This window comes from Lonchura striata, chromosome 2 (assembly GCF_050655825.1).
Source record: "Lonchura striata isolate lonStrDom1 chromosome 2, ASM5065582v1, whole genome shotgun sequence".
Taxonomy (NCBI): Eukaryota; Metazoa; Chordata; class Aves; order Passeriformes; family Estrildidae; genus Lonchura; species Lonchura striata.
The window spans coordinates 148,754,270-148,779,746 of record NC_140704.1 but is presented as its reverse complement, the minus strand read 5'-3'; the positions used below and the strand labels follow the sequence as shown (position 1 = coordinate 148,779,746).

At 36.1% G+C, this 25,477-nt stretch overlaps 1 protein-coding gene across 14 annotated transcripts in view; it reads right to left on the bottom strand.

Annotated features, from left to right (window-relative positions):
* Positions 1-25,477, bottom strand: part of PHF20L1 (PHD finger protein 20 like 1) — a 55,920-nt gene that overhangs the window by 20,845 nt on the left and 9,598 nt on the right. For 3 of the 14 annotated variants that reach the window (XM_077781955.2, XM_085573970.1, XM_085573977.1), the window contains exons 6-14: positions 23,381-23,443; positions 19,622-19,829; positions 18,849-18,980; positions 14,119-14,201; positions 10,155-10,407; positions 7,946-8,131; positions 7,533-7,739; positions 377-595; positions 124-180 (exon numbers count right to left, since the gene is read on the bottom strand). In XM_077781955.2, the coding sequence (XP_077638081.1) occupies positions 124-180; positions 377-595; positions 7,533-7,739; positions 7,946-8,131; positions 10,155-10,407; positions 14,119-14,201; positions 18,849-18,980; positions 19,622-19,829; positions 23,381-23,443 (1,408 nt within the window). The remainder of the gene's footprint in view (positions 1-123; positions 181-376; positions 596-7,532; positions 7,740-7,945; positions 8,132-10,154; positions 10,408-14,118; positions 14,202-18,848; positions 18,981-19,621; positions 19,830-23,380; positions 23,444-25,477) is intronic. The other 11 variants (XM_085573966.1, XM_077781960.2, XM_085573972.1 and 8 more) reach the window with 7 other exon arrangements.

Here is a 25,477-nt window from a genome sequence, read left to right as displayed (position 1 = left end):
AACAAACAAAAACTGCAGCTGGGTCCAGGAAATATTTTATGCTTTTACATTTGCTCTTCAGAGACAGGAAGTGTTAGAGAATTTTTCTTTTTTATTGTAAAAATAATATTGCTCTCTACATACCATATGCGGAGGAACTTTTCTCTTCCAGTTTTCCTTTTCTTTCCATTCTAGCTGCACCTGCAAATTGAAGAATGTATCACATAAGGCCAATGTCTGGCTGATGACCTAATTTCTTGTAAAAGTCATTAGACTGTAATAAATCCTAACAGCACACAATATTAAGAAACATACAAACAAAACAATTATTCTTAATGTCATTTTACAATTATTTTTATTGTCTAAAGCACTGGAAACAAAAAGTATTGTAGTTTACCAACTTCTGAATGCTTGTCCTTCTCAATCAGGTTCTTTAATATTTTCTCCTTCAGACTCTCAAAACATTTCTCCTTTATGGGCACAGAGCACTGTATCTCTGTCCCTTCAGAGCTCACTGATGTGGAAGACCTCTTTTTTTTACTATTCCCTTTAGGTAACTTGAGACTATTGGTTAAAGGCATTTCCAGATGCAAGGCATGTACATGGGACGAGGGTGCTGAAAACAAGAAGATGGATTTACTCGGCATTCCATAAGGATTGCAGCCAGCCAGGGCTGGGTCAGATCACTGAAATGTCAATATTGGTCATACCATCATCACATTGAACAGATCATTACTGCACACGAATGCCTAGATCTTAGTCTTACATGCAAGAGAATACATGCCACAAAAGGTTTCTTCCTATATTTTGGAATTTGCACTCACTTTTGAACTACCTGTATTGGTTAAAGTGTACTTTTGCTGACACTTTTAAGACTTTTTGTTTCCTTTTTTTTTTCACCGTAATAGGAACCCATAACAAGAGCAGCAGTTAAAGGTGCTAACACTATCAGTATCACTTAAGTTAATGCTCCATTATGTCAACAGAGAAATGAAGCTCTGGTAAAATATTTGTAGTCCTATGCATAAAACATTTCTGCTTATTGAATTTTTCATTTATTTTAATATTTAAAAATCCACTTTCTTTCATTAATCCACATTTAAATAACATGTAAAAGTAGCGTGACTTGTCAGAGTTCAGTATCATATACTGACAATTCTTATCTTGCACTATTTAGAAGTTTTTTTCAGTGAAATATTTAATTGTTATTTTAGCCCTTTATCTGATGCAAATTAGGAAGTAAACTATAAACAAAACAAAGCTGAAATTAAAATTTTCACTGCTAATATTTATAATAATTTTTAAATAACCAAACTAGAATAGAAGTTATTTATAAGGAACATTATTAAAGTAACTCAAAACTCCCTATTACTGTGTCCATCAATATTGTTAGAGCTTCAAGACTCATCAAATTGTAATTGGGAAAGCCTAATTTTCATCAGACCCTTGGTCCATTTTAGGACCATGCCAAGGACATATTGTACAAACATGCAGCTCTGTGAAGTCACAGAGGGCTCAAGTTTTTCTGTGTCAGCTGTAAAAATTTGGAGGCACCATTTACCTTTGGTATCTCTCAACAGAAGAGCCCAACAAAAGCATAAGCATGTAAAAAAAAAAAATTAAAAGTCCTGAAAAATACTTGAATATGGAGCTGATCTGGAATGCATTAAATAAACTACATTAAGATAATTTGATAAATTCATCAGTCATAAAATTATTCTGGGGAAAAGGCAAGAACACATCAAGCCTTCCCAAAAGGGATAGACCAAGCCAACTCTACTGGGATAGAACACAGCTCACACAACACCTACTCCCACTGCTGGCCTTCCTGGGAACACAACCAAAATGCCACTAGTTGGGAAGCTGAAGGACCAGCAAGAACAGAAAGTGGTGCATCACCTCTCACACCACACAGCACTTTTAAACACCGGGTGTCCCCAGCTACGGGACAGCTCTGTACTGTGCAACCCAGGCAGCAGCAGCTGCTCAGCTCTGTCACACAGCACAAGCTGCACAGCCACACCTGGGGCTCCCTGAGTCTTTCCACTGCCTCAAATCAACCACCCCACCTAAAACCATAATCCTTTTAAGACTGATTCAGGCTCTTGCCTATGTCTGAATTTCAACTGCGTTTAGCTTGCTGGAATACTTCTCATTGACACAAAACACTATCCAAATTATTCCTTTCTTAGGTTTCCTAATTACCGTTTGTCTCTGTTACAGGACTGAACTGCTCTGCCATCTGTAGAGCAATAAGTATATTTTAGCACATTAGTAAAAGAAGAAAGTGACACTTTCTCACATTATCATGCTATCAACGTCTTGTCTCGTTTCTAAAAAGAGCGCAAAAGGATCACCCAAATGCACGTAATTCATTTAGGTCACTGCCATTTTTGATGAAAAGATGTGAGAACCCTCCATCCAAACAATCTCAAGAGAAATTCAGTCTCAACGTTAGATGAATTACTATTTAAACTTTATTATTGAGAAGAAATCCTGACCTGACATCCAAATATGATTTAATACCAACAGCCACAACACAACAACTTCGGTATCTCATTAATTTTCAACACAAGGACATCTGACAAATTGCTTAGTAACTGCTTGAGGGAACACTTATATTGGGCAGAAATCTCTCCAGTCAAGCAAATATCCCTCTTGTTGTCAGAAATCCCCAAACTACCTTTCTATAGTAACTTGAAAACAGAAACTGCTATTATGCCTCTATACATTGCAGTGTTATTCTCGGCTTTTACTTTTCTTCATTGAAAATCATTTTAGATAAAGAATCTTAAATTCTCAAATCCTACATAAACTGTCAAAGTGTCAAAGTCTGCTTTTCAGCTGTTCAATCACTATGCCTTACACACAACCACAAAATTAGACAAAGTGGTCAGTCAGAAAGGCAAATAAGAAATACAACCAGGAAATATTAGTTCCTTTATGGAAATACTACCCTTTTTTTTTTTTTTAAACTGCTACTTTTAATTGCAATTTTATTCCTGTTAGACTCTAGCCAGCCACCTCCCACACAGTGAACGTGGGATGTCTGCAGTTAACACTTAGCACAAAGACGACCAGACACTAGACTTGGTAAACTATACTGATTTTGTCACCATTCCAAGATCAATTTTATCACTAGAAGACTAATTTCAGATTAAAAAGAAATGTAAACCACAGCATTCCCAGTCCAGTTTATAACATGCCTCCAGTGCTACTTCTCCTGTTATGACAGAGAGAAGTGACACAAGCCCCCTCATGCAAATACAGGCACAGAACAGGATGTTGTGCCACAAGTACAACAGCACAACTGAGCTTGCAGTGGTATTGCTTACTGCAATTCATCAAGATCCAATGAACTGTAGCAATCTGAAACATTTTATTTTATTGACTGATATTCTACTTCATGGCTTTCCATGTTTAAAATAATCTCATAAATATTATCTGCATTAATAAACAACTTAAATCATATTTCAGTAGAAATATCTATCATGCTGGTCGTGCTTAATTTAGTGCTTTGAATTCCCAGTGCATAGGATCAATTTTATATCTAAACAGACTTTCAATTGCGTAACACAGATGAACACTGGACCCTGCCCAAAATGATGTTTTTAGGAAGAATAACCCAATAAAAAGGTTCTTGCTTGCCTCATGACCAGCCTAAACTGGGAACTTCAGGGCAGAGATTAGAATGGCAGGCATTCATATTAGGGAGTAAATTTGACTGGTAATAGATGGTTGAAGTAAAACAGCCCCAAAGTGACATGAGAAAGTAACAGGATGAACAATAGTTCATCCCTCTTAAAAAAAAAAAGCAAGGTAAACCAGAAACACTGGCAAGTTTTTAAAAAGTGACCAATCTCATTTTCCAAAAATTTTGTACATCAGCTGTTTCTTGTTCCTGCTGCAGTAAATTGTTACCAAGGAAATTATATAAAAGTATGAAATGGTTTTCTTTTCATTTAATCTTAAATGCAAATTTCTCCCATACAGTTAACCTAATGTTACCCTACCAGCAAAATCATCTATTGGTGTTAGAATAGAAAATAACAGCTAGTGATAATATTGTTATATCAGAATTACAAATATTATATTGCTAGATTAGAAAGTGTAACAATATTTTCCTTTTACTTTAACTTCAAAACCCAGATTGCTGCCTGAAATTGTGTTTGCTCAATATATAACAGTTAAAGTAACATAAATGGTGCAGGGTTACAGAAGCCAAGAGAAAAGATCACACATTTAAAGAGAAGCACAACTACAGAAAGACCTGAACTTCATATATTCAGAATGGCAAAACTACTGTGCTTTGCAAGTATTCAGATTGACTGTGGATTTAAAATCTTTAAAATGTTAAAGTTATCACATGTCAGTTATCTGCATTTTAAGAAATCTGGCAAATGAAAGCAAAGATTCTTATTTATTTGCATGCAGTATCAGGTGATCACAAGTAGGACCTCACAATAGTTTAGTAAAGCAGTACCTCTGTTCAATAATGGGTAGTGTACAAGTGTCTACCAAAGTGCATGGCACTTCCATTGAGCCTTTGGATTGAAGGAATTATCAAAGAACTTTTGTTTTGCTTCTACAAAATGTTAAGGTACTAATTTTGAGCAATTATTTTGAAATCTATGTACTAATACTATGAGTTGTCATTTATGCATCTGCACTTCAGTGCACCTAGTCACTCTCCTCAGAAAACACCATGTCAATGCCTTCTGAATAAAGTCAATAAAAGGCAAATTATTTTTTCAATTGATTCAACTGACAGCCTCCATCAGAAGTCACAATGTGAAACATCACAAAAAGCATCTCTGGGCTTAAACCAGCTCAGCTCTGTTACAGAAGGGTCAGGGGTCAGATCAGGCTGTTCCAGGTTAAATACCATTGTGAAGTATCTCTGAATCTATTCACAGTTACCTATTTCAATCATTACAACGACAGCAGGTCTCAAATGCACTTAACAGAATCTGTAGTGATGTCAAAATCTAGAACTCCAAATATGTCCAGACTGCGTTAATAAAATCTTAGCAGCAGAAATACCATAAAGAGATGCAGATTTATAATAGTTATTTCAGATCAAGAAAACACAAATAGAGAATAGTTTGGATTTTACACCAAGTTCTCAATTTTTAATGGACAGGGTCAAAATTCATGCATTTAAACAATGCAGTATTAAACTGCCCTTAGGTAGATATTTCTGCATAATGCAAATTAACTTTTGTCAATTACTTCAAGAATAGACAGGAATGAGAAAGGAAAGCTTTTGGTACCTCTCCTGTATATATTTGCTTGTATTGTTTAAACAGATAATGAAGAAACTACTGATAAATAGAGTGGATCCTATTTATTTTCCTGAAACATGCAAGCATTTGGTATAATTACGTGTGCTTCAGGAATGTGACTTGAGAAACCTGTGCTATTTCAAAGGCAAAACGATGCCTTCTAGAGCAGAGCACAACAAATTTATTCAATAGTGTAGACTAATTCCAGAGGTTTCAAACCTGAACTTTAAATTTACATATTTCTTTTTAAGATTATGAGGATAAACATGCTCCCCCAGAGTTAAAAAAGTGGGGGGAACCCAGAACACATATGAGTTTTACTTATAGAGTCCTAGTGATATCACTGACAGGTATCACTAGAGGCAGATAGCTCCAAAACCTGTGATGAAATCTGTGAATTCAAGATATCAAACTGCTTGGTTTAGTCTTTCAGGTGACGAAGGTGATACTCAAGAAGCTGTTGGGCTACAGCCTGCAACCTACTGAAAACTTCTAACATTTGGACAAAAGGTCAGTATGAAAGCTCAAGACACAGTTCCATTTATTGCATCATGGAAAACTGTAATACATGAAAATTAGAAACAAAACAGATGAGCCCAGAAGACAAAAAATGCAGCTGGCAAATCAGTTTCTTTAGCGCTTATAACTGTTAAAGTTATATAGATATGATAAAAGGCTCATTAAGCTTTATATACAGTATAAACTCTATCCTCTGGTAGAGGTTACAAGAACTTACGGCTTCCCAGTATGGACTGAAGCAGTAACAACAGACAATTTTATCATGAAATTTTTCCCTGACACAAACTGTGTGGACATGTCACATAATTCTGAGTCATTATATAAAGCTGTCTCTAAATGAAATTTATTCGTTCTTTTATTACTTCACCTGTGGCCAAGACCAAGACCCAACTCAACAAACATGTCCAAAGTCCACTCCTGAGTGCTGGGTTTAGAATCAGATCACTCTGCCCTGGGCCAGGCCTATGACAGGAGCAGGCAACTTCCAGCATTACCAACTATACAGTAAATTAACCAGAAAATATATCAGAAAAGCCAGAAGTTAAATTTCTAGTAACTAAAATGAGTTTAACAAACAGGAAACAGATGGCTGTTGGAAGCTGTTGATTTCTTTTATGATCTTGTTCAATGAGTGGGCAAATACAAAACTCCCAAAAGCACTTCTCTTAGTGGCAAAAGACATGACATAAAAGACTTTTATAGAAGTAATTTTCCCAGGAATCTGTAATTCTGCTGCTATGCCATGTATCAAGGGCAAATAAAGATTGTCACATGGTTTCACTCAAGTAATTAAATAATATTTTAATATGTTAAAAAGCTTAAGTGGTGGCTCACTAGAGATACCTGTAGCCCTTATTTTGACAAATTAGTTTAAGAGCTTCATAGATTAATAGACCAAGATACAGTTTAACTGTCATAACTATCTTTTAAGGTCATGCTGTCCTCCCTTACCATCAATCACATTTTTCCCCTCTTCTTACTTTTCTGAACAATTTTCTCATTAAACAAAACAAAAGAAGGCTTTAAAATAATTCTTTCTGGGAAGCCAGTTAAAAATGGTATGATACCCACATATGAGTCTTATAAAAAATTATATTAACAACTAGCATACACTGGATGAAAACATCCCACTTTTAGGGTCTGCAAACCACTGTGTAAACCCTTCCCCAAATCTCTTAGTTATCTCTATCCAAGTGTTTGTTTCGCATAAACCATGGCAATCAGTAAACTGTTACAAAGGGAGAGGCAGCCCAGAGCTACAGAACTGGGCTTTGTGCTGAGGGTGACCAAGTATATCTAGAAGTTTTTCAGGATTTTTCAGAAATATTTTTAAGTAACATTTTGTGGCAAGCAAAGGACAGAATTTCCACTGCAAAGGGACTCAAAGCAGAGGATTGCTCACTGTCTTTGAGAACACCATTGTTTTAAAGCTGAAGCTACAAATTAGTATGTTAGTAAAGACTTCGTTAATTATTTTTACAACTTTTAGCAATAGCAGAAATATTTTTAAATACTGCTTACTACAGTCCACACTTCCAGATTCTCATTAAAGCATGTCAGAAGTGCCAAAGCAACTCTAAGCCAGTGAAGACAAAGAATATGCAGATGAGTGGAGTCCAGAAGAGAGGCAGGTTTTTGAGTGTGCAGAAAAGAAAATAAAAAGTATCCCCTCTCTCTGTGTGATTGAAAACATACACATTTTAACCCTACAACTGTAAATCTCTCTGGTTGCATACTGAATCTCTTTACCTGACGCTGCTGTAGCTACTCTTCCATCAGTTACTGCTTTGGAAGAAAGATATGTAATCATCTGAATATCTTCCTTGTCTTTACTGGAATATTCATTACGGAAAGTGGATTCTGCGGATAATGGTGCTGTAACTTCCGAACTACGGCTTAAATCAAGAGGGAGACATGGTCCACGCTTCTCAAGTGACACATGAGCAACATCAGGTACTACATAAAAGAAAAAATGTCATATTAAAAAAAAACACATGGTCCAACAATCAACAGTCTGGATTGCAGTGCTATGTAACATAGGAACAGCAAACAGCTTTAGCTACAGCAGTTCAAAATATCCCATTAGTTGAAAACCATGAAAGGTCTAACTTTTATGATTCAATTTCTCTTGGGCAGTTCTTTATTAGATTAAGATACATTACCCTCCAATTTTGATGACTGTTGGTTTTGACCACTGATGGAGAACACTTTTCCATCAGTAACTGAAGAGGGAGAAGAAACTTTTTCTACAGAATCATCAGGCAAGGAGCAAGTGGCTAAACGCTGTGATCTTCTTCTCCGTTGGCTATGTTTGTAGGATCTAGGGGAATTCACTGGCTGTGATGGACCTAAAAAGAGATCTTTCAATGTTCATGAAGCAGAGAGATACACCATCATCTTACCGCAGCATTTGAGATCTAAAGATGGGGAGCGCTTTTAATAGCTCTTATTTGCAAAGCTGGTAATCACCCCAAAACTGGCAAAAGCAATTACAGAACTGTGACTACCAGGAGCAAAGAAAGATTTATGCTCAAGACATGATTCTGGTTTTTGCTTATTATAAATTACTAGGGCACCTACTTCCCCAAGGTGGTAAGGGTGGTTGTTTTTGGCAAGCAGTGTTTTTACAGTAAGCAACCCTCCCCATAAATCCCAGGCAGCAGGCTACTTATAATGGAAGGGGGGCAATAGGATTTAACAATAAACAGAACAAATTATCACATTTAAAGATCTAAAAAGTCATGGATAATGTTAACATACAACTTAAAAAAATAATCGAAAACAGTGTTTTATTTTAAATCCCACCTCCTGCCTTCTGATAACCTGATATCAATACCCCAACTGAAAAATTCAAACACACACTGCCAATGCATGGCACAGTAAAAAGGCTCCAGAACTTTATACTTAAAAAAACCCCAAGAAATGGGGGAGGAGGACTGATATAGGTTAATATAGGCCTGATTCATTAAAAACAAAAAAAACACATTCCCCTAACTCTCTTCAATATTACCCAGTTCCACAAAATTTTGCCTTAGAAAAAACATTTAAGTTACTACTACACTGTAAATCACTGTCCTCTCCTTTTTGTAAACAGTTTTAGAGTCAGATATACAGATTTAAAAATTAAGACATAGGAAAACTAACTTTCCACTGAGGTAGAAAAAAGTTGCAAGCCAAAGATTAAGGACAACACTAAACAAGATCTAAACTACTAAGTAACCAAGTTTTAAATTAGCTGTTTTTATAAAGTATTGCTAAAGAGAAGTCCAACTTAATCCAAAATAAAGGCATGCTTCAGGAAAGCTACTTACCATTGCTCTAGGGGTGGGGATGGAAGGCGTATTACAATATGGATGACTGCTAACATTTTGTGGGGACAAAATACAATTTTTACCAATGTGTCCTGAATAAAGAAGGCTGAATTTGCATTCTTCCCTCTCCCACTCATTTAAAGTTATCTATGAGCAAAGATTAAAAAGAAACTTAGCTCATAAGTGAAAATACAGAATGAAGGTTATGGGGAACACACGTTGCAGGCTGAGTCTTCCATCCTCAATCACTACACTAAAGTGTAAAAAAAAAGTAGCTGAAACCTGCATTTATGTTAACCTTTGGCCTCATCATTTAATATTCTTTAGGCAAAGAATCTGGCACTAAGCAACACTAAAACCTAATGTAATCTCAAAAAAAAAATCATAGAAATACCTTAATATTCACAAAAAATATAAAATATTCAAGCATGCAGCATAAAGCTTTCCCTATTCTTCTGATAAACAGTATTTTTGTGCTTAACAAATCAGTTACACATGTTAAGAAGCTGAACACTCGTGAATTTTTCTGGGACAAGGAAACACAACTTTTAATATTTCTCCACCACAGATCTTGAACCCATCTTCTCTTTCACATCGTGTTTGGAGGAAATATCACATAAGGTGACGAATGGCACAGCCAACAGGTACAGAACATCAGCCTGCTGATGGTGAAGCTTCTCAGAGAAGGAAAGGTCCACACCAAGGTGTACGTCTTTTCTTTTTAATGAATCAGGCCCTTTTCAGAAGGGAGGTATGATTTTTCCTATATCACTGTTAATGCCAGTGTGGAGATTTAAGCTAGAGGGAAAGCCAACCCTTAAATGCCATGACTCTAAAATATCAATATATTATTTAAATGTATTATTTCTGGTAGAGTAATTCAAATGCCTTATTATGTGACTTGACTTTTAAAATAGTGAGCTACCCCTAATTCTCCCACTTGGACATTTTATTTAAAGCAGGTTCATTTTTAAAAGCAATAGCCATTTACAACCCAAGAAAATTTCTGTATATCTCTTAGAAGTAGTTACGGTATTTTTTTTAAAATGTCTGTGCTCACTAGTTTTATTTATCACAGAAGAAGGAAGCTGAGAGACCAGCGTCAAATCCTCGACTTGTATTAATTCTGGGGAAAGTGGTGATTTAGGGGGCTTTATACACCCGGAAGAATCTCCAGATTCTTGTTTGCATTTCTTGCTGCGAGCCTTTCCTGAAGACAAAGTTGAGGATAACAGTGCAGGTTTCTGAATGTTGGCAGAACTGCTAATATCAGCTTCATTTTTTTTCTGACTTTGTGGTTTAGGTGAAATCTCCTGAATAAATAATAAAAAATTGATACTTTTATTTCAGTTTCTTCGTTGTAGTTCTTCTATTCTATTTTGATTTTTTAAAAACACTTTTAGTACTCAAACACATAATAAAGCAACATTAAGTACAAATTAAAACAATTTAAAATGCATCACATTAAATTTTGCTATTTTTAAAGGAGCACTACCCATTTTTTTCAGTATTCAGAATACTCAACTCTTACTATTTGAAAATCCTGCAAAAAACCTGAAAATAAAACATTTTTTCTTGATTCCCAATTTAAAAATCCAATAAAGTATTTTTAGTTTTCTCTTTCATCTTCACTGTCAGTGCAGTCTCCAAGCAGAACCTGGAGAGCATCTGTTCTCAGCCAGAACACACACACTGATGCACCATCACAGAGCATCTCACGCTGGAAGGAACCCAGAAGGATCCTCAAGTCCTCCTCCCTGCTCCTCACAGGGCTGCCTGCTGCTGAATCATGACTGGGAGTGTTGTCCAGACACTCCTTGAACTCTGGCACTACTATGAGCAAACAATCCTTCCCCAGAAGCATTGCAGCTCTAAAGAAATTTTCCAGGATTTTCCCTACATAGTCATTTCCCCATCCAGAGGGGGAAAAAAAAAGGCAGCTCCTCAAGAAAATTATATTTAACAAGGAATTTGTATTTTTGAGAACCTGAAAAAGTTGATAATGCTCCTTTAAGGAATGTCTGAAACAATGGGAAGTTTCCAATACTGAGCACACTCTCGCACAACCCCTTTCAGTGCTGGGAGTCTGGATTTCACCACATTATATGTTTGTGCAAACATGAAGAAATCACAACTTCTAGCACCACAGGGTTAAATAGATTGATAACTGTCAGGGGGAAGCTGGCAGATGAAGAGTTAAAACAGTTTTTGAAGGAAAATAAGTCAATATATAATGCATCTTTCCAAATTTCTCAATTTTCATCCTTCTTAACACAAACAGTACTATTTTTAGACCATTAGCATGCATTGACAGACATTAGCACTTTAAATTTTTCACTGGAAGTTTTTCCTACATTACCAAAACTGTGCATGTGTTACAACTTGCCTAATAAGGGCAAACTACAATATCTGAATATAATTTCTTAGGCCTGTCTCCCTTCTCATCCCATTTACATCATACAGCATAGTACAATCTAATAAAACCATAGCTAACAAAGCAGAGAGGTATTTCTAGAATGTGTGCACCACTTTATCCAAACTAGAAACATCACATTTCTGGTGAGTGGAGGGTATTATTGAGTTTTCTTATGAACTGCAGTTTTATTTTCCACTAGAACTTTCCATGTTCCAATGGAGGAAAACAAAAAAAAAGGAAAACAAAACCCCACAAGTGCACATTCTATGTCTGTAAAATGGTGCCCATGAATGCTACATGAACAGCTTGCTGTAAAGATCTGGTGCAAAACCAAAACATCCCATTCAGCAGACATCAGTTCTACCTTGTATAACTCCATTACACACATACTAAGTGCAGTTTATTCATTTAAATAAAATATTCCATGAACTGTAGAGGATACCTATGCTGGTTATGAGAGGTATTACCAGAAATTAATTAGAGTCGTAACTTGTAAATAAACAATTTTATTGTTCATCTTCACAGATGTGAAAGACATACTACAGCATCCATTATTTTCAAATTACAAAGTTATTTAAACAAGATTTAAAAAATTAAATTAAGATTTTGATAAGGTGCTTAACCTCTTAACAGGACAAATTAACATTAAAAACCTTAATGAATTAATGTTATCCATCTACTCAGGTCTTGGTCAAAAGGAAATATAACATGACATACCCTAATACAATTAAATAGACTACTGTATCTGCAACTAATCATCTGAGGTTTTGGGTTTAAGACAACTGTAAACTAAATATGTATAATATAAACAAAAACTTGCATCAACAGAGTCAGTTTTCAGCTATTGGCGTGAATATTTCTACCATATTCTGCATTACATTATTAAAAAAACCTACAAGATATTTTATCCATTCAATTTTATAGCAGTAGCAGACAAAGCCTCTAAGGAATGTCAGCTTCACTATCGGAAAACCTTTTGGGGAGGTTTATAACTCGGCCATTTTAATTTCACTTTGCACAGGAACTCAGTGAAAAAAGCTTTAAGTTCAAAAAATTTCCTCCCCACAGTCAATTGTTTAAATGTTTGTGAGGTTTCTGGTTTTAGTTACACACAAAAGAACAGGACAATTTTGGATTGTAGATGCCTCTTTAAAAGAGCTTAACTATTATTTCCAAAAAATGAGGTTTTCCAGACCATTAGCATGTAAACAATGACAGAGACATCTTGGTTTTTTATATCTGATCAATAAAACAGGAACAGCCGAGTTACTAAGTCTGAGAATTAACAAAAAAGTTATAGTAAATATGCACTGCAGTTTATACTGTTGCATACACAGTCTATGTAAACCACAAAGTCCCATTCACTGCAATGGGATTCTGCATGGCAAGATTTACATTGTAATGATTCTCCCAAAAACAACATGCTGTAAGCCATTTCACAGTTTTTTGCACATTGAAAATATCACACACAGTAGCAAGAAAATCATAGCATCTTTAATATGCAAAAATTTGAGAAATGGAATGTCATGTCAGTACACTGTAAACCTTTATGCAAAATATCGGTCAATGCATCGGCACCGCAGTGGCTCCACCAGCCCTGACAGTGACAGCATCAAAAAACAGAAAATCACATTCCATTGACTCTCATCCAATGCAGCATCAATGGAAAAACCAGAGCAATGCAATTATTTATCAGCTCTAAAGAACCAGTACAACCAAAATATCAAATCGGGTTTGGGGTAGGGACTATTCATAGAGTGTGCTAAAGAACAGAAGTGCTCGTTAAAGAATTGCAGGCAGCAAGGCTACTTTGTTCAAATGCTGCTGTTAAAGAATGAAAATGCATACAAAAAAGCTGTATTAAAGATACATTAAGGCTCTGATTTAAATAATTGGAAAACAAAGATGTCCTGAATCAAGACTACTGTTCATCCTTAGCTTGCTTTACCATGCTTAGGCATTCAGCCCTTTTAAAATGCAAGATAATGCACAACTAGAGTCAAGCAACGCCTGAACACAGTGCAATAAGCCAAAGACAAAATGGCAGCCTCCAGATCCTGCCAATATGCAGGTTTAAAAATCAGACCCTTAACATTATTTAAAAGTTTCTTTTTTGTATTTATTAAAATACACACTCTTGCAAAATGTATGGCTCATTGAGCAGTTCATAAAACACATACAAGCCTACAACACCAAATTCTTACAATATAAAAGAAACTTCTTTCAAAAGAAGTTCTAAGTGATGTCAAAAACCCTGTTTCAAACACAAATCAAATTTGTGTAAGGGCCTGTTTCTAAGCCAGTTGTCATTCCAGCTATAAAACTGGACCTTGGGATACTGGTCTCCTCATACTTGTTGCACGGAGACTTAATTTTGTTTTCTGTTAGTTTTCTAACACAAAAGCTCATTATTGAAATTCAAGTTAACACTGTGTTTAGAGACAATTAAATTCCATACTTCTGGCTCTGCCAGAAATGTAAACATAAGATAAATTTTCAGTTCCCTGTTATATCTGAAGGGGAAAATTTTAATGTTGTAGGTACTACATCTCCATGGCACACTCCAGTGGGAACTTTTGCAAAAGAATCAAACTCTACCATTTCATACCTGCTCCAGGACTGGAGCTGTTTCTTTGTTGCCTTCCTTTTTTTCAGCACCATCTGCAACAACAGCTTTGGATGCCAATAAACCTTAGGAGAAAAGTTGCAGATATTTTTAGTTAGAAGTACCTTGCAACAATAATTCATAAAGAAAGATGTAAAATATTGAGACTAGAAATATGAACTGCACAAATCTACAACTGAATCTTTCTGAAATGGCTCCACACAAAGCTGAACACTTTAAATTAGAAAAAACAAAAAGTTAAAGGACATCCCAACAATGGCATGCTTACATAGGAAGCATTTCTTTGGCATATTTACTGACAAGAAAATCAAATTATAAATTCTAAAATAAAGCCTTTGCATTCTTCAAAAGCCCAAGCACTTGAGCTTTTAAACCAAATGCATGATACATAAGTAAATCTTGAAATCAGAATTATTTTCAAAACTTTTCTCTCTCCCCTTTCCAGTCTTTGAGAAATTCACATCAGAATTTTTATCAATACTTCTTAATTATAACACATGCAAACCTTTCTTAGACATAATACGATAAGGGATTTGATTTCCTAACAAATATTCTCAGCAGTGAAGCTCCCAAACTACCTCAATAAGATGACCATATTGGGAGAAAATAATATATTAGAATATGTAACTTCATTCACCAACTTATGTAAAATATCACTGCTACAAAAAATCTGTAAAGACAGGGGGAATATAAATACAAGAAAGTTTTCTGTCAGCGAAATATGGCAATAGCTTCAGTTGTGCCTCACACAGTAACTTTAATTGCTTAACAGTGCAGAGACAGAAGTTCTATACTGTTAAGAAAACACAGAACTGAAAAAACCTAAAAAACAAATCTAAATAAAAATTTCTATTATAATCTCTGAGAATGTCAATATAAGGAGTGAGGAGTTCAAGTCCTCTACATTAACTTGACAAATTCAGAGGGAATTGCTATTGCATTCCATAAAAAATTAGATATGGCCAAAATTAATTTAAGGTTCACAATGTCCAGGGAATTATAAATTAGTGAAGTCTGGGCTCTCAGAACTGTTCAAGACATTAAAACAAAACAAAAAAATGTCAGCATTCAACAATAAACACCAAGTGTTTTATCTCATTTACTATTTATATTAGATTAAGTTATGCTTTATTTTAGGTTACCAGAAAAGCAGAAACTTACTTAGTCCTATTAGATAAAAACTAAATTATCAGGTAATATTTTAATTCTGCATTAGACTACATTTACGGACTTAAATATTTTAAACTCAAATTATCCCATTTAAATCAAGTAGCAAAAATTACAGTGTTCTTCATTTTTACAATCATGCATTTGTATCAAAAAGTATAAAGTAATTTTTAAAGTCAAGTGAAGTTGAGTTTTAAATACAAAAAAAAACCCAAAACACCAAGCTACAGTTTGTGAGGAAGAGTTTGTGGTTCTGTAAGCCATAGGTTTCCCAGAGAAGAGTGGCCCATCCCTAGCGGAGTTCAAGGCCAGTCTGGATGGGGCTTAAAGAAAGCTGGTCTTCCAACCCAGACCATTCTGTGATTCTCAAATTGTCTGATTTTTAGTTTTAGCTAGATGATCCCTGCTCAGGAATTCAAACTATTAAATCCCTCTAGATTCAGATCTGCCAATAGATGATCCCTATGATTTTCTTTTTCTCTACACCATGAAGTATTTTTCTATACCAGGCACTATGCCTGTAGAACAAAGCATCTTCACAAGCTACTGCAAACCAGGGCTACAGGTTCACCATTCTGACTGTAAGTGCACCTAACAAAGCAAAAGCAGAGAGGCACAGTGAACCAGGAATGTTTTGTTCCGCAAGCTCACTGCAGCCATTATCTGGTTTTAGGTACCAGCACAGCAGGAGAAGACACGGAAGCAAACATTCCAACAGAGGTAAAAACTGTTTGGAAGACAACATTAATATGTGCTTAGCAGGAGATATTCTTCACTTTTGGGAAATGTAATTGCTACCAGTGCTAGTAGCAAAAGAAAGGGCAAAGGAAACAACTTTATTTTGCTGAATGGTGAGCAAAGAACACCTGATGCAGCTGTGAACCTTGCGGCAGACAAGAAAATCCTTCTCCATTAAATGCTGAATGCTGAACTGAAAGCCAGGGAACAGTTCCCTTCATACAGCTTCCTGGAATAGTGTCTTACACTACTTCCTCAATACAACCATAAAAAACAGGTAAATGTTTTCCTAACAGTTACAATTCTTTTATTATTTTGTAGCCACTCCAGTGGGTACATCAGCATGATTCCCAACCTTCCTTCAAATCTAAAAGCTTGTGCTGGAGACAAAAATATCACAACAGAAGTGTATACTGATATACACTATATTGTATATACAAACAATTAACACATAGGAAATAAACATTTGATAGGAACAAACTTGATCATTAGCAGTCATATTTTCAATACGTACTGTTATAAAAGACTTTACTATGGTATGAACTGCAGAAGTGTGTTAATTTGAGAACAAATACACAAACTATCTACAAGGCAAGACAAATTTCTTCTTGTAGTTAAAGGATTAATATACTTTCACTGAAAGGTAACAAATCCTCTGATAGCCAAGTATGTCTTATAGAGAAAGACACTGTTTTTAAAATGGTAACACAGTCAATGGATGCAAAAATCATGATCTGATGATTCAGTTCAGTCTGTATGAACCTGTATCACTACTGTGATTCCCATAATGCTCCTGAGGTAGTAAGACTCTATCCACATGCACAGGCAAATACAATTTCTAAAGATCTCTACATCTTATACTACCACTGCTCATGGCAGCCATTAAATTGGAACTGAAAATGTACATAGTATGGGAAAGGAGAAGAGAAATGGGGGGTAATAAATTTGACATACATTAACAAAACTTGGAACCAAAGAAGCAGCCTTCCAGAAATGACAATCCTGGAGGCAGAAGATGGGTTTTTCTAAAGACTGCTTCCTTTGTACGAAAAGGGTGAAAAGGATCTGTTCTTTCTTAGATGAAAAGGTGAACAGTGGTTGAAGAGCTGGACATGGGCTGCATCAAAAGCCCTGTGGGGGCAGCAGGATGAGGGAGGTGATTCTGCCCCTCTGCTCTGCTCAGACCCCACCTGCCCTGCTGTGTCCAGCTCGTGGGTCCCAGCACAGGAAGGACATGGACCTGCTGGAGTGAGTAGAGGGGAGGGACCCAGAGATGGTCAGAGGGCTGGAGCACCTCTCCTGTGAGCAAAGGCTGAGAGAATTGGGATTGTACAGCTTGGAGAAGAGAAAGCTCCAGGGAGACCTTATAGCCTAAAGGGGGTCTACAAGAGAGCTGGAGAAGGACATTTTAGAGGGGTATGCTGTGACAGGGCAAAAGGGAATAGATTCAAACCTAAAGAGACTATGTTTAGATTAGATAGGAAGAGGAAATTCTTTCCTATGAGGATGGTGGGGCACAGGTTGCTCATAGAAGCTGTGGATGCCCCATCCCTGGAAGTGTGCAAGGCCAGGTTGGATGGGGCTTTGAGCAACCAGGTCTAGTGGAAGATGTCTCTGCTCATGGCAGTAAGGTTTGAAGTAGGTGAGCTTTAAGGTCCTTTCCAACCCAAACTATTCCATGATTCATAGCATGTTATTTTTCTGGCTGAGAGACTGAAACAGAACCATTCTCTTAAGAAAACTGACTAAACATCCTCTACTGCAGACCAATGAAAGACTGGATAAGCCAAAACAAGTATGAAAAAAAATCTCACTATGCAGTTTAGCAAATTTGGTTATTTTTGCTTTACAGAAACGAGAATTTTTATCTACTAAAAAAAAAATCCCAACAAAAAAAAGCCCCTCTCATTTGTAGCACAGAAAATTTACCAGCCTTCATACAAGACACTATTGACTAGTATAATGAGTGGAATGAATTTCTATCTTACAGTGTCCCCAAGGGCTCCTCTGTTAAGGGAGTGACTTTACAACTTTTTTCAACCCAGCTTTTAAAATGCACCTGATACTTTTCCAGCACACATACAAACACAAGACTTTGTCCTAAATAGTGACAGGATCAAAGCTATCAACACAACTTTTATTTGGAGGACTATAATTTGAAATAATTTTTTCACATGTAAGTAAATTTCTACTAAATTCTGGAATAAATGCATTTTTCAGCTTTTAATGATAAGACAAATTATTTCATTTCCTGTTGTATACAACATATGCTGTAGTAACATCCCAGTTTTCTATTAATATCTTTGAGCAATAAAGATAGGGAATGAATGCTTAAGACACTGAAAAAAATCAGATCTTTATAGCTTCAATTCATAGGGATGTTAATTTCTAAGCAAGAATTTCACTTCCGGAAAAAATATTTTCTGTTTCTCCACAGCTAATCATAGCTTTAATTTACAGTAGCATACAATTCATGACATTATTAAGAAGTTGCATAAACTGAAATTCACCCAATAACAAAGAAAACTGTACATCTAGAAGTAAAATATGCTCAAGAAATTCATCAATTCTGGAGGACTACTACACTAAAAGACTAAAAAGACCAGGTAGAGTCTGTTACCAATTTATGAACCAGGTAGATTTTACCATTTATGAATTCCTTTAAAATTCTAAACAAGTACAGACTGCAGTGACCATCTGCCTCATGAATGTGCTTCTATGCAATCTACTTCAGCACCTTCTTTACAAGGATGAATATTTCACTGCATGAAAAAGGAACAAAGTCAACAACAAAAAAAGTATTTTACCAGTGATCTTGTTTAGGCGAGCTCTCTTTGCCTGAAATGAGTTGCCTAGATTACTTTTCCTCTTGTGTGATAACGTGCTCTCTGCCTGTACAAAGGCCATCTTTGGAACATCCACTACAGGAAATCCTACTTCTAAACACAAGAAAAACCTTATTAACTCACATTTCATACATCTAAAATACTTAAATATTTCAGAACTGCTAATAGAATACTGTAGCAAAGAAACTTCAAATGTTCACAAAAAAACCAAAAATTACACATTCTGAAGATCTAGAATTAAATACTGAAACAATATATGGAGATTACCTCAAAATTTGTAATTTTTACTGAATGTTATGAGAAATAAACACAAAAGACTTAAAATGAACAAATCTTATCAATTCAGATACATTTTCAAACACCCCTGAATATGGATATTATCATGCATATTGAAATTCTTTTTGTCATAAAACAAGATCAGGGATTATCTCACAGGTAAAAGAAGATGCAGTAATATCAACCAAACTGTACAATGAAATCATTAATGAAAAGCCATGTTCTGCTCTGGATAAAGCTAGCCAGAAGTTCAGCACAAGCAGTAAATGCTGACTGAACTAGATTTATCTAATAAAAATAGTTTCCAAACCAAATACCATTATGTATCAGAAAGTTATCATAACAGTAAATGTGACATTTTCCTCGAGAAATATTGTTATTACTTAACTGCAAAATTAGCAACAGGAGTTTAACACTACAGAAAAAAACAATTTTGTATTTATAGGATGTGCTTTTACCAAATGTGTCACTAGATGTAGGCTCCTCTTCCTTTTTTTGGACTTCCTGCATGATTGTAGAGGTTGAGGTTTCTTCCTTTTTTGAAGGGACTTTTAGCCATTTTCTGTCCTCTTTATCTTTATTGCTGTTTGCACTGGTTCTAGGTTTACTTCCTGCTTTGTTCTTGGCTGCTGCTGCAGCAGCAGCTTTGACCAAAGCTATCCAATCCTCCAAAAAGGAAAAAATGGTGAGTAAGTATTATAAAGTGCCTAAGACTCAAACATAAAATATTTATAAACCCAGTGAATTTTATCTAGAAATGTTCAAATTAAATTAAATTTATTTTTATGGTTACTACTCAAAGAGTGGCAAAATCGGCCTTCCCGAATTTCCAAATAAACTTGAAGTATTATCAGTATGCCACATGGATAAAAAGAAAAAACATCTTTCAAAAAACCACTGTATATAGAATTCTGGCTGTACACATTCCCTGCTAAATTACTTTTTGTGTCATTACTTTAGAAACCCAGGAGCTCCCAATCCCAGAAGACTGAAGTTTTTCTTACCCTTCCGGCTCTGAAACACACAATTCCATAGTTGTTGACCTATTATGCAAAGCTAGAGTCGCCTCAAAGCAGTGTCCAGCTGCATTGAATTCCTCCTGAACTAAACTGATAAACCAGGGATAACTCCTACCTCATTACACCTTTGCTTCTAGAGCAGCTACAGACTCTTTTTCTCTTTTTGTATTACATGTTACAGGTTTCACTCACTAACTTCAATACAAAATGACTGAATTTCACAATCTGTATTTAAGGTAATTAAGTGTAATTTCGTTTAATTGCCTATTTGTACCATATGAAAACATTCAAGGGGTGAACAATACATCCCACTCTAATCTACTTTTTTGGCACTTAGATCAAGTCAAGCCACCCTACAAGCAAATGGAGAGAACTTCCTAGGCTGAACCAAGCTGTTGCCACTAGTTTAGAGCAATGAGACTACAGCCATGTCTCCAGAATGTCAGGGATCAATCTGACTTCAAATATTGTCACTTGATCCTTTTCACTAAAGTATTTTTTTGAATTTTCTATAACACTGAGGTAAAGAATTCTCCCATGAAGAAGTTATGTGCAATACAGAAGGCAGTAGAAATGATCAACCAGTCAGAATGAAGCATTTGACTGCTCTGAATTACAAGTACTACCACACAAAAGAAATATGAAAAAGACTTTTTGTCTAGTTACCCATGAGCACTTCACAAATAGTACTCTTTTTTACAGACTATTTTATTCTGGAATATCTCCTTGTTGTTATAACATGAGATACCTAAAGTAGCTTGATTTTACAAACCTTTTCCCCACTCATTACATATTATAAGCCTTTCAAGTTTCTGTTCTGTTGAGGGTTTCTTTGCCTTCTTTGACATATGAGGAAAACATAACACAAATACAGCATATTAGTGTAATACATACTTCTCCTTGCATTATGCTTTTCCTTTTCCATAGTTCAGTACTTCTGAATCACTGCTTTACAAGGGTTATGCTTCTTCTTTGCACCAACTTACGTACTTACAAACAACAATAGTTTTGATTTCTCTAAGATAAAGTGTTCCATGTCCACACTGTCAGTGTAAGATGCAGACATTCACACTAGCCAGCAGCAAAGTTTGGAAGCACTTTGGCAATGTCCTCACATCAGGCAACTACTGAGGCCACTTGGTGACATGCCAGCACAAACGGGCCTGTCTACCTGCCAGCTGCATAAGGCATAAGTCAAAGGCACACATACCTCTCTTTTGACCAGCCACCTATTAGCTCCAGTCCATCCAGAGCCTTGCCCATCCAGCAGGACAAAAAAAGGCTTGAGCTATTTGAGGTGCTGAGCAATTAGGAGACCTGAGAGTAGAAGTCTTATACTGTACCCTGGCTAAGGGTGAAGAGGATCAGTAATATGGCTAGAGACTAGATCTTCTGATAAAAGTGGGAAGAGGAAGTAGTGCAGCCTGCATAAAAACAGCTTCTAAAGAGCATCCTAATTTTCAGTCAAGCTAAGCACCCTGATTCAGAAGATATCAAGCTTCAAAAGACAATGCTGAACCAAGTATCCTGGTCTAAGCACAGCTGGTGCATCATGGAGAGTTTTGTGATTTTCTTTGTATTTTATTTCATTGTTTGGATACTGTTCTTACAACATGGAGCTTACAGCAGCAGGACATATAACGATGAAGCAAACAAGGTTGAACACTCAGAAACCAGAGAAGAGACACATTCATTATGGTAACAGTTATACTTTTTTCCTAGATTAACATGTAAATTTAAACTCAGTGAAGAGAACCTGAAGCAGTTGGGATGGTCAAGATTATAACGAGAGATTCCTTCCAACTTAAAACAACTTTGTGACTCTGAATTGTTCAGAAACTCTGTGGGTCCATTTTTGTTTTGGCTCTGGAGTAAGCATACAGGCACTAAAGTGACACAGTTAATACCTGCTTTTTAACCATGAATTACTGCTGAGTGACTGCTCAGCAGCATAGCTCCTGACATGTGAGAATTATTTAGCATCTAAGATGGTAATGTGACTATATGTCTTTTTTAGACCCCAGGAATTCCTCCTTCAAAAGGATACATTTGTTGCTTTAAGAATTTTTACCAAGAAATTAACAAACCAATGAAATAATAATGGGATCCTAAAGCACAATAAATTCTGAAATCTGCCTCAGGCTAATAGTATGATATCTATTCTATCAACCATAATAGCAGGACACTAAATATCACAGAAACTAGCCACAAATTTTAATAGTATGAAAATTTCCCAGATCATACAAAGCCAAGGGCCCAAATATGAACACATTAGAAATTAAGAGTAAAAGCAAAAGCCTTGTAAGAGAAGTTTTCCCTACTTTTCTTTCATTTCCTGACACTGTCTCCCTATTGGAAGCAGTTGTGTAACTCTGAACCAGCTACTCTGCATGATCCAGCCTGATTTCCCACTACCCTCAGTATCTCACCTCAGTGAGCGTCTCATTTACATATGTAGCTTTAAAAAAAAATAAAACAAAATACATCCAAAAATGTGTATTTCCTTCTTTTTCTTTCTTACTAGAATTCAGCTTTCAAGTAAGCTGAGAAAACTGACAGGAGAATAGTAATGACCCACAGCAGTTAGAAAACAAAGCCTTACTTTATGACTACTGAGGAAAACTGTCATCATGCTAATTAGATTCACTAAATCAAAACACTGGAAATTGCACGATCAAGAAATACATCAGCAGAAATTACTTAAGAGCCTTACACATCAATTGGCTAAAAAACTTTATTTTAAAATATCCCTTGTGTAACCATAATCCTGCAACAGTGGGAAGGCAAAACCAGAATAATTTCCAAAATCCAATCCTTGCGTCAGCAGCAGAATTCACACATACATTGCTCTCCCTTCACCTGCCTACAACCACCACCTTTTTGCTTCTCCACAGTTCTAAAGATTCAGCTGCTTTTTCCTCTTCTGTCACACCATAACTTCCAACTCCCACACATTCATACATACACATACATAAAACATCAATCTATTGACTGGCTGATTCCACATCAAGCCTGGATTCCTTACCCTCACCTTTCAATTCTACACAGTCTGCCCCACCTACATCTTGGCTCACATTGTCTCCTGTCACATCTTCTTTTTTCCTCTGGCCCATTCGCAAATCCATGCTTTTTCCTCAGCTTCCTCTTCCTGTGTGCCAAGTCCCCTCCCTCTCCTTCAAATCCCTCCTCAAAACTCACTTCTTTTGGTTCGATTTCCGTCACTAATCTCAGCTCCGGCGCTATCTGCTCCCTCTCGCGCGCCTGATTACATTGAAGATAAAACAAAAAACATGAAACAGAAAAAGTAAGTTATCCAAATACTTCATGTGTGCTCTCATAAGGGCAGTCTTAATACCCCTTTTTCCCCTCTCTGTACTACATTAGTCACAGATCTATGCGATTTTGATTAATTTGTGCTTGTCTGAACCACAGCTGAGCCTTAAGACTCATTGCACTGAAACACAAATATTTTTCGCTCTTTAAAAATTTTGCCTTTCCACCCTCATTACTGAATTTTATTAAAACACACTTCTGCTGCAACTGAGAAATAGTTTGAGTGCTATAGCACTTACAGACTCTTCCTTCAAGTCACACTAAACTCAAATTAAATATTAACTAATCTCTGTCTCTCTCCAAGTAATTTGAGTTCTGCATGCTTAGCACACACCTTCCACAAAGATCCTAAAATTTGTTAGATTTATTGATGTACTAGAACTTGAAATATCTTAAGCTTACACTCATCTCTGGAAATGTATTTTTTTGTTTGGATACACATAAAATACAAGTTATAATTTTAATGAAGCATGAAGTGTTGCAATAGACAACTCTACTTAATTTTTTTCAAATCAATTTACAGTCTTGGTATTTTTGCAACCTATACATAGATTTTAGTAAATATTTTCTTACAAAATAAATAATGGAAAAGAACAAAAAACATCCATGGGAGTTTGAGGCTTAAATAAAGCTCAGTCTCAGATGACTAATTTTCAACCAAATCTTAGTTCATGTTTTCATTCTGAAATAACACAAAAACACTTACCAAAGTAAACATTTTTCCATTGCATTATATGCAAAAGAAGTTGCAAGAAAAACTATATCTTTGCCTTTGAAAGCTAAAAACTTTCATGCTTATTTCGTGTTTTTCAGGATTAAATGCTACAACTAGTATCAGTCACCATTACAGAAAGTAGAGTTTGAGGTTCCCTTGTATCTAGACAACTTAAAAATTCAAAATCCATCTCACAAAGTGTATATTTGTGCCCCAAATTCCTTCTCAAGATTTCATTGAAGCAGCCTACATTCAACCCCCGAGATGCGTAAGTGGCAGCATAACTCTCAACTACTGAGAAAAATTAGAAATAACAGATGAGCTGGACTGCCACCAAGTCTGGACAACATAATGGTTGGGAAGTAATGGATTTACTGGGTTTTTTTAAAGCTGAAATTGCCTGTGGCCTAAAGAATAGTAACTCAAGATTAGACACAACATTGCTCCCTAGAAACAGCACAGGACAGAATCAGGGAGCTCTTTCCACTGTCACAAAAGGCTTATTTTTTTTTTGGTCACAAACACATTACCCAAGTTTTGCTTTTTGTAAGTAAACAGAAACACTCAAGCCTCCTATCTTACTGTCATACTGACAGTATTCCTTAAAATACTACACACTGGTTCAACAGAGTTACTGCAAGACTGCAGCAAGAAGCCAGGGTTACTGTGACTATAGATTTCAGTTTAATCTCCTTCAGGCAGCATCTTTTAAATAATGCAGTGGTGTCTGCACCAAGTTCCAGTGTCCCCTGCATAGTGGATCAACCCTACCAATACAGCTACCCTTACCCTGGAGGCCAGGACGTGGAGATGCTTTCAAGCCATTTCAATTATCCATCTGCCCTGGTCAAAATATGGCTGGCTACAATGGCAATTATGAAATATTTGAAGTCTGCAAAGTTAAGAGTATTCTGAAGAAAACTAAGAGCAAATAAAGACTAGTTTTCATGGATTTTGTCTCAAATAGTTTCAGTGGAAAAATTTCTCATTAAATATGAAAATGCAGCTACCATGCAAGATAAATGCAATGGCATATGCACTGAAAGCACATAAGAGTTTTCAATGATGTTTCCCTTTCACATATAAAGATAGGCCTAGTGACCAAATCATGTCCTCTACTTCATAATCTCCCTCAACATCTATTCAGCACTTCTTCTTTATCAGCAACTAGATGTTAGAAGGGACAAGAAATATTTATCTGTCTGATTGCCCAAAAGTTCTGATACAGGGGGCAAAAGCCCCAAAGT